The following is a 15,955-nucleotide window of genomic DNA, read 5'->3' as shown; positions in this document are numbered from 1 at the left end:
TGGTAGGGGGTTCAATATACCGAAGGGGGTCAAAATACCATGGCTTAGTAAAATTTTCAAAATATCTTTTCCAGCATGTTTTCGCGTTTTCGACTTCGCGATTTCGCGTTTTCGCGTTTTCGCCCTATATAATATGATGGGCGAAAACGCGAAAACGCGAAAACGCGAAATGGCCTTAACCGGCCACCATAATAAACAGTCCATCTGTTGATAAATACTGTGAACATTTTGTGTATAACTAGATATGTTTACATATGTTGAAAGACGGGCATAGTATCAAATCATGAAAATACAACTTGTTTAGTCTCTTGGAAATCTTGTAAGATTTTTATTGCTATTTTTTTCTAAATAGGTGCAATTTGGGTACTCGGTGCAATTTGGGTACCCTTACGTTATATGTCTTACTATACAAATCCTTGGTCCGAGTAAAAAATAAATAAAAAGAAGACCGACGGCACTGACTAGATCTGACTAAGTTTGATGGTAAGTTAGTAAATAACCTCAGTATCTTGTGTTCGCTTCGTTTGAGTCCCTATCCCGTATCATACAAACAAATATGCGCATGTGGTGATTATTCACTATTGAGACATTTTTATTTTATGATTGGTAAATAATAATAGATCCCCTAGATTTTCAAGATCTCTTTATTTTAGATGACCTTGACCTTTCTTGTGTCATTTACTGGGACGATCTGAAAAAAGTCAGTCATTGTCATGTGAGAATGCTTTTTTAATTTTTATTTATTGTGTGAATTGCAGTAGACTCGTATGATATTTTTATTGCTTCAACAAGTTCAGGTACACGTGGATATAGAAATTATTCATTTGAAATTTCGCGTGGTATTTCTCTGCTTAATTTTTTTTCACCTGACCCGGATGTGACGTACGTCAACAACTGGAGGGAGATATAAAGGTCGGATTCCACGGATAGCTAATTTGGATTTAGCCAAACATATCAAAACCATATATGCTGTAAGTATTTAACGTACACATAGCACCATATAGATATTGAGAACCTACAATACAAATAAAAAACGGGTTCGAAATGTTCTGACTTATGTGCCCATGTTCCAGTTAGTCGGTCATCAGTGTCAGTGAAGTTGGTTATAGTCTAAACGCCGGTAACGGGGTCTCATAGAACTTATGGCTATATGGAAATCTGTGAATCTGTGTCGCTTAAATTATTATTTTTCAATTGTGGCTTCAGATATTTCTATTGTGTCAGATGTCCAGCAATGGCAAACAAATTAAATGGTTTTGTCTTGTACATCATTTGTACATCTATGATCCATGAAATGAGACAGCAACCCTGGGCTGTGCAAAAATCTTTTGGTTTTTTTCTGAATATAAGGCACATGTACTTGTTTCTATCCATAGGAAGGTCGACTATCCATATATATATCTATTTATATGGATAGTCGACCTTCCTATGGATAGAAACAAGTGCCTGTGATATAAGGCCTATGTTAGAAAGTCATGCATAGCATTTTTATCTGCTATAAGTACATGTTTAAGCTGTTTATTGTTGGATCTTCTGATCACCAGAATATTATATATTACATGTATTACAACACTATGTTATCATGGTCAAATGATGGTGTCAGATATATTTTTTTTAAAATCTTAAACAAGACGCTATTTGAAATGTCTAGGGTAAATCCTTAAATCCTGAGCTTAAAAAAAAACAATCCCGGAGTCCTGATAAAGGTCCTAACCCCCCTTAAATGTAGATGAATTTTTATTGATCCTAGCTGGTTGCATGCTTATTTTACAACTGAAAATGTATGTGTAATATAAATGACTCTGAAAATAATATAGGTCCAATATGCACATAATATAAAATAAATTACAATTTATATCACCTCATGTACAATTGTATTAGTTTTTATGATTTTCAGTTTGTTGAAAACTAGAGTGAAGAGTTATGCCTGAACCAGAATTATTAGGATATAAGCCTACAGCTACAGAAGGTATGTCAGATAGAGAAATATTTCAAATGTCAGAATTATTTTGTTGTAGGATTTATATTTTTAATGAAGTTATTGGTGTTCTTTGTTTGCAATAACCGAATAAGTGCTTAGAATCTACATGTACCGGGTACCCTCAAAAGTTTGTATTTGTTTTTGATTGTTGTAAAAATGAAATGATTACAAATTTTTATGGAGTTAAAACTACTGAAAAAGAATTGTTAAATACTGCCACTCAATCTGACACTTTCAATAAACTATCATGACTATGTAAAATGCTTCATTTACCCCAGAGAAAAAATGAATTTTTTATTCTTCATTGACCTGTTTAAGTTGTATTTTTAACCATAGTAGATTTTTAATTAATTAGGGTAATGTCAATTAAACAGAAATCATGAGTCCTAAACTGATCACAAGAGGTCCTAAAATAGTTTCAAACTGATCAATAAAGTTTTATTCATAGGAACCTATAACACAATTAGAGTGCACACATTTTTTTCTTTCAAAACTAGATTAAATCTGAAATGTCTGTGAAAATGAGAACAATATATTTATGACTGATATCTGTAGAAGTATGTTGTCTGTTTGTTTACCACTTGTGCATGAACCAGTTTAAATGTTTTACACATGTAATATGTATATTCAATGTCAGGTAAATTGTTAAAAAAGACCTTCCTTCATATATGTTATCAAAATTTATTTCCTATCCATTCTATTGTAACTTGATCAGTTGTTTTATAGATGAAAACTATAACACCAAATATTTTATTTAAACAAGTATGAGATTTTGTTTGTAACTTCATCTTCAATTTGCACTAAATGTTGAATAGGGTTTTTTTCATCAAATTTCACAGGTATTTGTCAACATAGCCAGCTTCTTGTCATTATTTAAATTTGTTTTAGTCTTGAGGACTTTAAACAAACAGAAATCCATTGTTATATGACCACTAGTACACACAAAAATCAATTGGTATTTAAGCATATATGTATAAATGCCAGAAACTGGGACGGTTCACCTCTAAGGATTTTTAAATGTGATCAAATGTCAATACTAGTATTCTTGTACCTGTATTAAAACTCTATATTCAAGGTGCCAAATCAAGATGTACTTAGTTACTTCGTTGAACTTGTACAAAACAGGGAAAATACCCTTTCATTTGTGTCTTTTTGAACATAAGTACTGAAAAATTACATAAGACCAACAGTTTCTGGAATATTGATACAAATTAAAACATGAAGATTTTTTTTTAATTTAAAATTTTTATTTTTCCTTCCTTAAATGTTATTTATGTTTTAAACAATTGACATATTATTTGTATATTTGCTTTTTTATTGAATAAAATGACAAGCTTTAGTAAGAGACTCACAATTACAAGCTTGATGTAAAATAAAGTAAGCACTTTAAGTATTCACAGAATGCAGGATATGTACAGATTTAATGGAAAAGGAGGACTTCACACTGAAAGCTTGTTAGCCCATTTTAAAATAGACCATTCTGAAGAACTGTTATTGTAGCATTGAAGGATTGCAGTCTGTTTAAATAGACTCCCCTAATTCTGTTTAAACATTTATTATTTGGAGCTTGTGAATTAAAATAATACTTTAATAATACAAAGATGAATGTAAAGATTACTAATGTCTACTGACCAATAGATAAATATATTTTTTCTCAATTATTAGTTTGGTCAAACATCTGCTGATAAAGATATCATTATAAGTTTAATACTGTTTATACTCATGTACATGTACATGAATAAAAAATGACCACTTCAAGAGATTAGTGTCAAACCTGTATTTAAAAGTACTGTATTATAAGTAAAACTTCCATGTTCAGCAGTTTAATGGATAGTTTGCAAATCATTATATCAGTAAATTAAATATTTCAAACCATAAAAACTTTTTGGCAAAATGTTTAAATTTATAGGTATAATTTCTGTGCGGCTTTTAATATTTTGTTAGGTTTACATCTGCACGATGACAGAATTTATAACAGGAAATATTCAGACACTCAATACTGAACATTATCGTAATTTATAAACCTAATAAAGTACATATTTGATATTATTGATTTTCTCCATATTCTCTGCAACCATTCCTTAATGTCTCTATTTCCAGCAATATATATTTTACTCCTATCAGAGGATTTCCCATTATTTTTACCTTATTAGTTCTGTTGGAATTGATTTTATTCTATAGGTAAAAATGATTTTGGGTCAGATCTCACAGGTGTTTTATGATAATGTACTTTAAAGGAAATTTAACTTCAGAATGTCATCAGAATTTTTTTTTATTCAGATTAAATAAAAATCATCGCTGGATGACAATAATATTCCTTTGCCAATCCTCAGATTTTTGTTATATCATTCCTAAATTTAGTTTTGTAAATCACCTCTAAGGAAGAATAAATTAAGTCAGAAATATAGTGCATACACATGTTATATTGAATTCATGTTCTATAAATAGATGTGATATAATGTTTACGTTTCCTTATAAGGCCAGAGGTATTAACTAGACCTGTCTTATAAATGGAACACAAATTAAAAAGGCGGGATGAATTCTTTAAATGAAAAATATTTTAAACAATTTACATATAAATTGAAAAAAAGAATTTGTAGCAAGAAAATAGCATGGCTGATCATCTGTAGCTTATTCTGTTGTGTTTAATTATTTTTTTTTAATGCCATAAATATACAAAACGTCTTTACTATACATGTCATTTGAATAATTTTGTTTTTGTTATTTTATAATTTTTACTTGAAATTCATTTATTTTTATGATTTCATTCTTCCAGCTGTTTTTAGTTCAGTTGTCATATACACCAAATATCCCCACTAGGTTATAGTAATATATACAGCTGAATATAAGATTTTGAAACATTTTTTCACCAGATTTTAGTTTAACTTCATACCCATTCCAAAATATTGTTTGTGAATTTTATTTTTTTAAAGTTTTGCTTGATCACTTGTACATTTATTTGTGATTGAAAAATCTTCCCCACACACGTCATGCATGTGTTGCAGTAACATGCAAAGTTGCATGTACATGTGTCAGTCCTTATATGTCACAGTTATATTGTGAAGCCTTTGTTCTTTTCCTGCATTGTGTAGTACATGTTTATTAATGTTGTCATTGTAATGCATCTTAACTCCCACATTAATGTGTTAGTGTATGTTTATGTTACCATGGTAATGCATGATATTTTTTGCATGATAGCTGGACAAGGTCAACTGCTCAATGGAGCAGACTGGCATCCACCAGGAGGTAAATATACTACACCAAGTAGCTCTCTGTTCACTTCTACAAGTTATACCTTCTTCCATGAACCAGAGGGTAGACGTAGCTCTGACCTATATTTATTTCTCTAGTACAGATAGTTACAACATCCGTCACACAGTTATCATTATACTAACCAACAATTTTCATTTTCATTATAGTTGCACTATTAACTGACCAGTATAAAGTAGTTCTTCAGTTTCTTAATTATATCATTTCATGTACCCTTACTTTTATGTAGCTATTAATAGATTTTATTCTACAAAGGTGGTTTTGCTAAAATTCATTTCATGTACCTTACTTATAAGTAGCTATTTTACCTAGTATTCAATTGAGTAACAGACTGCTGATATATTACAAGATAATATTTTTTTACATTTATCCCTCTGTATTTATACTTCTTGTTCAGTTGTTCTAGTTCAGAGATTTTTCTATTTTATACCAATGTCAACTAGATTGACTGGTCAGATAAAGGACTACCTTTAAGCAGTAAGAATTCTCACAGAATATATGTTTTTATAGATCAGTTGAGCAGAATGGATAACAGTTTCAAACATTAGAATCCATTAGTTCCTTTCTAAAAAAAATAATAAATGTGATTTTTTCCAATGTGTAATATAATGATTAAATTTCTCCCACTTTACTATAAATTGTAAAAACAAACTAGCAGACAAAGCTTAATTGTTTGCAAACATAAGTTGGCTTTCTCAAATATCAAACATGTAGTTGAAATTTCTTTTTTTTTCAATAATTCAAACACTGATTTGTGAAATAATCTAACACAAAGGATAGGCCACCCGATTAACTTTTCCGACATCGATTCTGATAAAACTTACAAAGGGAGACAAATCCTCCACTATTTATTTTAAAAAGGATTATAAATTGATCTGTAGATACATTATTTTCTTATTCACATAATGAGTTATTATTTCATTTATTATTGATAAAATGACTTGCATATATTAATGTCCAAATCATTATTATTAATATATTTTGTTATCTGTACAGGCATACATTATTTCATAGATTTTCTGGGCCAAAAAAAATCATTTATTAACCATAATTTTTCATCACTTTTTCTAAATTAGCTATGCTTATATGTTTTGTTGATGTTGCCTTGGTAATAGTGCATGATATTTTTGCATGACAGGAAATGGTCAGTTACAACAGAATGGTGCTAATGGGATACCAGGTAAATATCAGTTAGTTTCTGACACTTCGCTGTAGTTGTAGGTAATCATTGGACTGTCATTCCTTTAGACAGAAAGGATATGAATAAACAATCCCACAAAATAATATAATTCACTGTTTAAGAATCTAATGCATTCTGGGTAATGTTTCCAAAGGCAAACATAGAAATGCATTGATTAGCTTAAAAGGTCCTAAACAATTCAAATTTGACCAATGACTTGACATGAAAGTATGAAAAGTGAAATTTTTAAGAGTCCTTAAGATTCTGAAATAGTGAACAATTTTATCTCGAAGTTCAGCTATTATGGTAACGATTTATTAAAAAGAAATGCTCAAACTCACATCTGGCATTCAGTCTCTATTCAACTACAGTGAAAGTCGAGGAAGAGAATGTTAAAATACTAATCTGATACATTATACTAACATTTTAACAATTTTATTAATGACACACCATCATTGTTTAATTGTAACATGCATATATTTTCCATGTACAAGGATGTTCACTGAAACAAAAAAGAAAAAAATTAGCTCAATTTTAAATGCAAAACATATAACTCATGGTGGTTATTGTATATTGTTTGTATTGTGTAAGATTTGTTATTAATCATAGAATTAATCTTGATCCCCCAGAAAACCAGTCACTGACCATTTAAACCCATTTCTTCAATATCATGAATATTGACCTTTCATACTTGTGTTTCATTCATATTTTGAACTTTACAACCTAGCTTGTTACATACCATACAAGTCTATATCTTTTGCTTGCATTACACATGTTATTATTTTATTGTCTATAATAAATTATTGCTTGAGTGGATCATTAATGTTTGCTTAGACATTCAAGGGTCAATAATGCTTATGTAGTCGATCCTACTTTCTATGCACATGATCAGACAATAAGATGACATGCACATTTTATAACATTTTATTAAATTTAAAGAAACATGTTTGAAAAATGTCATGCAACAATGTGATGCTTTTAGTTATAAACTATAGTCAGCTGTCTGAAATATATTAATTTGTATTTATTCATGATATGAATAATATAATTTTAATTTCTATTGCACTACCCAGTCCTGCTCACCTGCTTTCAATGTTAGGTCTATATATTCTTCCTATTTCAGTGAAGAAAAAAGAGTTTCTCTCAGGTAATACTAACCTAAGCCAGAGACTGTAGTTTGCCTTGCAGTGAACTCTTTGCACTGATTGGATAAACATAATCCAAAGACTATAGTTTGTCTTTTTGTATTTAACCTGCTTTTAATGCTTGCAGTAAACTCTTTGCACTTTGATAGGATAACCATAGTCCAAACGTTCTTCCACTTGTAACTTTTCTTACCTTTAGACGAACAAGCTGTTTAGTTTAGCATCTTGCACTTGTCTTCAGTTAGTTTTAATTGAGTAGCAAGAATTTTCACAACTGAGAATTATGTGAAGCTATTAACAAATAATATTTGACTTTTGCTTTGCTTTTTCATTGTAAATAGCCTCTTCTGCTGTTAAGACACCTTTGCTGTATTGGAGTTGATCTAGTAGCTAGTCATTTCAAATAAGTGTTCCTTGGAGAATATGTTTGTAATAATTTATGGCTAAATGGGTGTACTTTCTAATGTAATAATTTATGGCTAAATGGGTGTACTTTCTAATGTAATAATTTATGGCTAAATGGGTGTACTTTCTAATGTAATAATTTATGGCTAAATGGGTGTACTTTCTAATGTAATAATTTATGGCTAAATGGGTGTACTTTCTAATGTAATACAAACATCTCTACAACTTTTGTTTTTATGTCAATGGGTAACTGTTTCATTGGCTATACCCTACATGATTGTGACAACATTGCAATATTCTGGTTTAAGCAGAAAGAATATAATTTAATAAAAAGCAAAAGGCTAAATTTTCCTTACAAAGTAGTATGAAAATTTTAATGCAGAAAGTAGGAATGTTATTTTCATATTATGGTTGTATGTGAAGAAAACTCATATAGAATATATATATATAGTCAATGAATTTAATTTTAAGTTTATGAGCTCAGCATGCATGTTAACATGTTTTATCTCATGTCTAATCACATACACTCCTAAGAGAAGATAGCAATCATTGATCTGCCATTTCTTAGTTACAGGGAATAGAAGAAACTAAAATCCTTTAAAGTCTTGTGCTTTGATCATGTTGATAAAGAAAAAGATTAAAACAAAAAAAAACAAAATCTAGCAAATTATAATAAATTTTTTAAAAATCCAATTGGAGGAATAACTTGACTTTTGAGGATCATTTATAGACCTTTCTAAATCCTCAGGAAACACAGGACAGATATATATTCTTTTATATGTGGAAGATATCATATCTCCAGCATTTAGTTCAGCAACTTAAAAAAATAAAGGAAATAACTTGATGTTAACCATGTTCCTACACTTCCTCTCTATACTACCTTGGTATTTAAAGTATTTATAAACAAATAGTAACATTGATTGGTGTGTTTGCTGTGTTTACACTAGTTGTATAGATTGGTGTGTTTGCTGTGTTTACACTAGTTATATAGAGTTTGATTTAGCATCTGGTAAAATGTTTTACATCAGCACTAATCAGATCAATTTTGTAGACATATAATACAACACTTATGTTAGCATATAAACGTAGACAATACAAATTTTTAAATTGAGCTTTATTAAAAATCTAAAATTTGTGGAAAAGCAACAAAAACTTAATTACAACTTGAATTTTATGCCATTTCACTCAATTCCATATATCAGTGGTGAGCAGAGGGAAAATACAGTGATCCTAACATTTGATATAGCCAAAACTTCATAAAGTATTTCTCTTTGGGAATGATTACATGTATGGAACATCTGTGCCACTGAGGACCACTATTATGTTCCACTTGTCGTTGCCACCATTATTTTCTCTTTGTCCATTGTGATTTCACCCAATGAGACTTATCTTCAAATTTTCATTTGACATAAGCAACACACCATGAGCAGAATCTGGTGCCAGTTTGGATCACCTAAGATTACCCCCCATTTTTGGTGACATACAATATGCACAGATTGTTTTCCTTCTGAGCCTTGGTTTGCTGACTGTTGATTATCTTTCCTTTGTTTTTGTGATGTTGTTGTTTGTTTCTGACTTGAATCTTCTGTCTCTTCTGTTATTAAATAGCAGACAGATTGTTAATTAAAATTTTTTTATTTTGGTTTATTAATATTGTGACTGAATTTGCACATTTTGATTATTTTATGAGTTTTAGAGAAACTTTATCGCTGTTTTGTATTTTACTCTTTATTGAGTGTATACTAAGGTTTATATTGACTTGATATATAGATCCAGATATTGATACAAGACCAGTATCCACTGCAGATCCAGACAAAGTGAACTTTAAGAATGGACGAGTGTCTCCTACAGATAAAAGTGACAAAGATGAAAAAGATAAAGACAAAGATAAAGAGAAGAAAGAACCAGAAAAAATGGTCGGCTTCTTTGAAGTGGTAAGTGAAACGCAATATGACATGCATTGGGTTACAGTTGTCATGGTTATAGTGTTTGGTGTAATTTTTGCTTTAGCAGATTTACTATGCTTATAACTTGATGTCAGTTAAGGTAAAAACATATTGAAAGAAAATTAAAGCTGTAAACAGTAATGGTTGGATTCACATTTCAACAAAGCATCATTTGGGAGGTATGATCTGACAGTTTTACCAAGAATCCTTAAGATTGGAAAATTTGATTTATTAAACTGATTAAAAATCTTACCAATAACAATGAAAAGGTTTTGAATCTGAATTTTCATTGATAAGCAAACTTAAACTGTTTCAGAAAGGAAAATGTTGTATTTGTATTTTGTAGTTTAAATTCTCCACATGTGTAGACAAGCTACTTATGATTTTTGGTTCCATCTTTGCCTTGGCCCACGGAGCAGCCTTACCAGCTATGATTATTGTGTTTGGAGACATGACAGATCTGTTTGTAGAATCAGGGATGTTTGAACAATTAATGAACGATATTAGAAGTTATTTACCTACACTTGGATATACATACGACCAAGTCTACGACAATCCTTTATTACTGGAGTAAGTAACTGTGGATTTATTATGGATACCAATTCTTGTGGATTTCGAGGGGTGAAGGGAAACCACAAATTTAAAAGTTCAACGAATTACGAATTTGCTGTATGATGATATGCAGATTTTTGAAAAACCATGAAATCAAATATCCATAAAAGTTCAAGTTTTCCACAAGCTTCAAAAATTGGTACACACGAAAATAAATTAATCCACAGAATAGAATATACATTCAGAAAAGGTCTTGGGTCCTTATTCCTACCTGCCAATCCTCTAGCAATGAGAAACCATGTCATTATACAAATAAGAAGAAGTGATATGATAGCCAATGAGACAACTCTCCGCCAATGACCTAATAATGTTGAAGGTTAGCTTCAATAGGTTAGGGAATCACCTACTTCAATGAGCAAAATCCATACCGCTATCAAATGATTAAGAGGCCCAAAAAGATAAAGAATGTAAAACTTTTCAAATGAGACAACTGACAGCCTGATAATTTTAGACAACAAATAAATCAAAAAACAAATTTAATAAACAGCAACAAACGACAACCGCTGAATTGTAAGCTCATGATTTGGAAAAGGCACATACATAATGTGAATGTGTTAAACTTATTTGTGGACAGGTTAGCATTCTCTCTCAGCTGGGACTGGTGTTATAGCACATTATAAAAACCCCAATAATAATCAGTTGAAACAGACTTAACAAACCTCAAAAAGCAGAAAAAGCAACTAATACAAAAGACACAAGTAAAGATCTGAGAGTGCACTCACAGTTACTGAAATCTAATAATAATAATGATTTGGTTAGTGATCACTTTCTCTCAAACCTATAAAATAAAGTTGAGAATGGGAATGGGGAATGTGACAAAGAGCAAAATGAAGAGAGAACAACCCAACGAAAGAGCAGAAAGTCCACCAATTAACTGGCAATTGGTCTTCCGTACAGCTTCAGGTGGCACAGTCACTGACAAAAGCATGCTCCAGACCTCAATTAAACGGATTGAAAAATTATATCATTTCACATGCATATCAAGCATTATGGATTTACTATATGTCATACCATCATGAAATATATATCATACCATCATAAAATATATATGAACATAACCTGTGTCATGACAACAACTGATTTTAAAATAAATGTGTTTATTTCTGATGCAAAGACCCTATAAGTGAATCAATATTTTGAAGAAATGGTAGTTACAAAAACCAAAGATTGTAGACACAAAAACTAAAGATATTATCAGCCAACTACCTTTATCTTATGGACACAAGATAATTGTTTTGACAGCCTATCACAATGACTGAAACTAAGCTTAAATTGTTAAAATGTACAGGTCATGTTAGATATGTTTTTTATTAGAGATTTATTTTTTTATGGTAATAATTATTCCTTAATATGGTGCAATACCTCTTTATAATAACAAGGTTGTAATATTGAATACATGATTTAATAAATTACTTATTATTTTGCAGTAATAACCGCACAGCAATTCAAGCACAAGTGAACTATACTATTGACTGGAATTGGCTTAAAGTCCAAGATGAACTCCTGGATCAAATGAAAACATTTGCATTATATTACATAGGTAAAAATTGTACTGATAAAACATAATTGTTCTAATCTTTTTGCTACTCTGAGATTTAATAACTAAGTTGGACTGTTGGTTTAATGTCCAGAGGTATTATCAAAAATGAGTTAAGAACGACCTTTATGGTTCATATTGGTATTCATGCATGTTGAGAAGATTGTTAGCAGCTACTTGGTGCTATTTTTATATTTCAGTTTTCTGTATCTGAAATAAAATATATATCTCACACTTCATTGCTTTTAACATTTCTTAATTACACAACAAAGATCATATTTAAGGTACTGTTTGATTTAGATTTTTCTTGATTTAAAATGTAATTATTACAATAATTATGATGTCAGCATCCAAGTGAAAGGAGGTTTATTTGACAACCTCTTCAATTTGTAAAAGCTGGAGTTTTTGACATCAAGATATATATCAAAAGTGCCTATTTTTCACATTATTTGACTTAGGTTCATGTTAACATCCATATCCTATCCCAAATATCACAAGCTTTAGTAGAACTCCTGTATCAGACAAGTTTCTTGTCTACCAATGTATGAAACAACCTTGTTCAGAAATGAGTTTAATACTTAAATTGACCTTTTATATGATTGATGTTTTTAGCCATAGCTGGTGGTGTAATGGTATGTGGGTATGTCCAGGTCAGTTTTTGGGCCGTTGCATCAGAGAGACAAGCACACAGAATAAGGGACATGTTTCTACGGAATGTACTGAGACAAGAGATTGGATGGTTTGATACCCATGAGACAGGAGAACTTAACACTCGTTTATCAGAGTAAGAAATTTCAATTAGACTTTTATATTACTGCAGAAAAATGTGGAATAAATATATCATAAATGGTGGATCCATATATTTCTCTAATTCTTGTGCTATTTTCACATTTCCTGAACCGTGTGAGAAAAATATTTCTCCTCAATAGAGAAAAATCTGTTCTTCGCATATGATTGGTTAAAATTTAATTGTGATGTTAAGTTTTCTTGTTTTCTTCTGAATTTTCTTATTGTGACGTCATGAAAAAATTGCAACCATGCCTGATGACATCACATCCAAAAAACACAACTTTCATCAAATCTTTGAAAAGGAAGGATAATGAAAAGGAAGGATAAAAATCATAAGAGAAACAGATTCCACAACTGTAACTTGTGTATTATGATATTTCTCTGCTCTCAAGAGTTAAATTTTAATTATTTAAAAGCTCGGCAAGCCTCACGTTTTAAATAATAAAATTTATCTTTTAAATATTAAAATTTAACTGTCTCTAGTGGAGATATATTGTAATACACTTGTTGCAGTTGTGGGATCTATATTTCTTTCACATCAATTATTGTCGTTGGAAAAACAAATCAACTAAAATCACTTTCCAAGGACATAAATGCAAAAGTAGTTTGGGTAATTAAGGTAAAGGTATTGGGCATTCAGTGACATCATATAAACAAATTTTGGTAATTGGTCATGTTTAAGGGGAAAGATGAGTTTCGGAGGTTAAACATACAAACTGTAGATAATCCTGGAATTTTGCTACAAAAAAATGGTAAGTTCAGAATAGAAAAAAATAAATTATATTCATATTTCAAGAACACATTTTCTATTTTTATTTTTTTGTGATTCATCTAAGATTTATGCACATTTGTCATAAATAATAGATTAAGACAATAATTTTATATTTTTCATTACATTATATTATATATTTTTCAGTGACATCAATAAGATTCACGAAGGTATTGGTGACAAGATGGGTTCCTGCCTACAGTGGACCTCTGGTTTCCTGACTGGATTTATCATTGGATTTATATATGGGTGGAAACTTACCTTGGTTATACTGGCCATCAGTCCTTTATTAGCTGTTACAGGATTTGTAATGAATAAGGTAAAATATTCTGTAATAAATAAGGTAGCAGAAACCAGTTATTTTACAATAAATCTTTAGAATTTCATTTATTTTCAAGAAGATAAGCTTATATGCAAATAAAAGCAGTTTTGCTTCTGTTTCAAGCTAAATAATGATAAAAAAAAAATGAAATAAATAGGTATTTATCTTTAAATTCATTCCCTTGGTATAATTTGGTCTTTGATTTATCTATAGTTTACTTATATCTGTACACAGTCATAGTTTTTGATTTTTTCTATAAGTTTTTTACTGACATCTGATAATAGTCTTATAAAAAGATACTCTTGCCTCAGCTTTCATTGTCAGCTCTGTATTGGTGTTAAATAAGCTCTATAAATCATTCAATTCTTAATAGTTTCATGACTTTTTTATTTTAACAGCTTGTAGCAGACATGTCTTCTAAAGAATCTGAAGCTTATGCTAAAGCAGGGGCGGTAGCAGAGGAAGTATTTAGTTCTATTAGAACAGTGGTCAGTTTTGGTGGACAGCAAAAGGAATGCCAAAGGTATTAATTGATAAATAGCTCACTTCAAAAAGGCTATGCAAACTTTTCTCATCAATTGGCTTCCTGCATCTTCATTCTTCCCTTGTCCCTTGTCCATTATTTTTTTACAAAAATATTCTCCTCTGAAAGTAATGGTCAAAATGAAAGCAAACTTGACTTTGATGGTCTTCAGGGGTTTTAGCTGTGAAAATATGTCTTATTTATGTGATTCTTTTGGCTGGAGGCAAAGTCTTCTGATTTTTAAGATCTGTTTAAAATTCAAAATCATTTGCATTTTGATATTTCAACATAGAAAACTCATCAGTCTTCATACTGTTGATGTCATTCCATGATATTTATTGCTGATGAAGGTAATTTGGTACAAACTGAACAAAGATCATGAAATTAAGACAGTTAAGTGGCTTTACTTGACAGCTTGGGTATCAAACATACATGTCTGTTACCTCAGGTTATAAATAGTCTGTGAATTGCAAATATTGTGTATTTCTAACACATTTGGCAGTATAAAATTTAAGTTACTCCCCTTGTTTTACCTTGTTTCTACCTCTTAAAAGACTATTCATTGGTTATATTTAAAAGCAAATGAAATGCCAAGTTACAAACAAGGATTTTAACTCCCTGATGATAAACCAAAACAGATAGTGAAAATTATATTATACATTTTCATTAAATTCTTAACTTATATCTTTATAAGACATTTATTTGCTGTTTTGTCAAAACTTACCAGAAAAATTCTAATGATGCATTGTATCAATTTAATGCATTATTGCCAGGTATTATCTATGCCCCACCTAGGGGCATTACATTTTCCTGTCTGTGAGTCTGTTCCTTCATTCGTTTGTCTGTTCATTTGTTTGTCTGTTTGTCCCACTTCAGGTTAAACTTTTTGGTCAAGGTAGTTTTAGATGAAGTTGATTTCCATCAACTTAAAAACTAGTACACATGTTTTCTATAATATGATCAAGTTTGTACCCCAATTCCACAGGTCAATTCCAACTTTAATACCAATATGACCATTATAACTATTTATAGGTCCAATTCAAAATTATACACCAAGTCATGTATGACCATTATAACTTTTTATAGGTCCAATTCAAAATTATACACCAAGTCATGTATGACCATTAAATTTATTTCTAGGTACAATTCCCACCTATACACCAAGTCGTATATGACCATTAAATATATTTCTAGGTACAATTCCCACCTGTACACCAAGTTGTATATGACCATTAAATCTATTTACAGGTACAATTCCCACCTATACACCAAGTCGTATATGACCATTAAATCTATTTCTAGGTACAATTCCCACCTGTACACCAAGTCGTATATGACCATTAAATCTATTTCTAGGTACAATTCCCACCTGTACACCAAGTCATGTATGACTATTAAATATATTTCTAGGTACAATCCCACCTATACACCAAGTCATGTATGACCATTAAATCTATTTATAGGTACAATTCCCAC

The 15,955-nt window shown here is 30.6% G+C and overlaps 1 protein-coding gene across 11 annotated transcripts in view; it reads left to right on the top strand.

The window, feature by feature from the left end:
• Positions 1-666: 666 nt before the first annotated feature.
• LOC134706440 (ATP-dependent translocase ABCB1-like) overlaps positions 667-15,955 on the top strand; it is a 50,225-nt gene continuing 34,936 nt past the window's right edge. For 2 of the 11 annotated variants that reach the window (XM_063565369.1, XM_063565366.1), the window contains exons 1-11: positions 669-971; positions 1,898-1,969; positions 5,180-5,227; positions 6,390-6,431; positions 7,555-7,578; positions 9,752-9,915; positions 10,274-10,497; positions 11,967-12,079; positions 12,689-12,860; positions 13,782-13,953; positions 14,355-14,479. In XM_063565369.1, the coding sequence (XP_063421439.1) occupies positions 1,924-1,969; positions 5,180-5,227; positions 6,390-6,431; positions 7,555-7,578; positions 9,752-9,915; positions 10,274-10,497; positions 11,967-12,079; positions 12,689-12,860; positions 13,782-13,953; positions 14,355-14,479 (1,130 nt within the window). In that variant the 5' untranslated portion in view covers positions 669-971; positions 1,898-1,923. Of the gene's footprint in view, positions 972-1,101; positions 1,121-1,897; positions 1,970-5,179; positions 5,228-6,389; positions 6,432-7,554; positions 7,579-9,751; positions 9,916-10,273; positions 10,498-11,966; positions 12,080-12,688; positions 12,861-13,781; positions 13,954-14,354; positions 14,480-15,955 lie in introns of those variants that run through there. The other 9 variants (XM_063565367.1, XM_063565368.1, XM_063565373.1 and 6 more) reach the window with 9 other exon arrangements.

This window comes from Mytilus trossulus, chromosome 2, assembly GCF_036588685.1.
Source record: "Mytilus trossulus isolate FHL-02 chromosome 2, PNRI_Mtr1.1.1.hap1, whole genome shotgun sequence".
NCBI lineage: Eukaryota > Metazoa > Mollusca > Bivalvia > Mytilida > Mytilidae > Mytilus > Mytilus trossulus.
The sequence above is the reverse complement of the archived record's forward strand: the minus strand, read 5'-3'. Positions and strand labels throughout refer to the sequence as shown.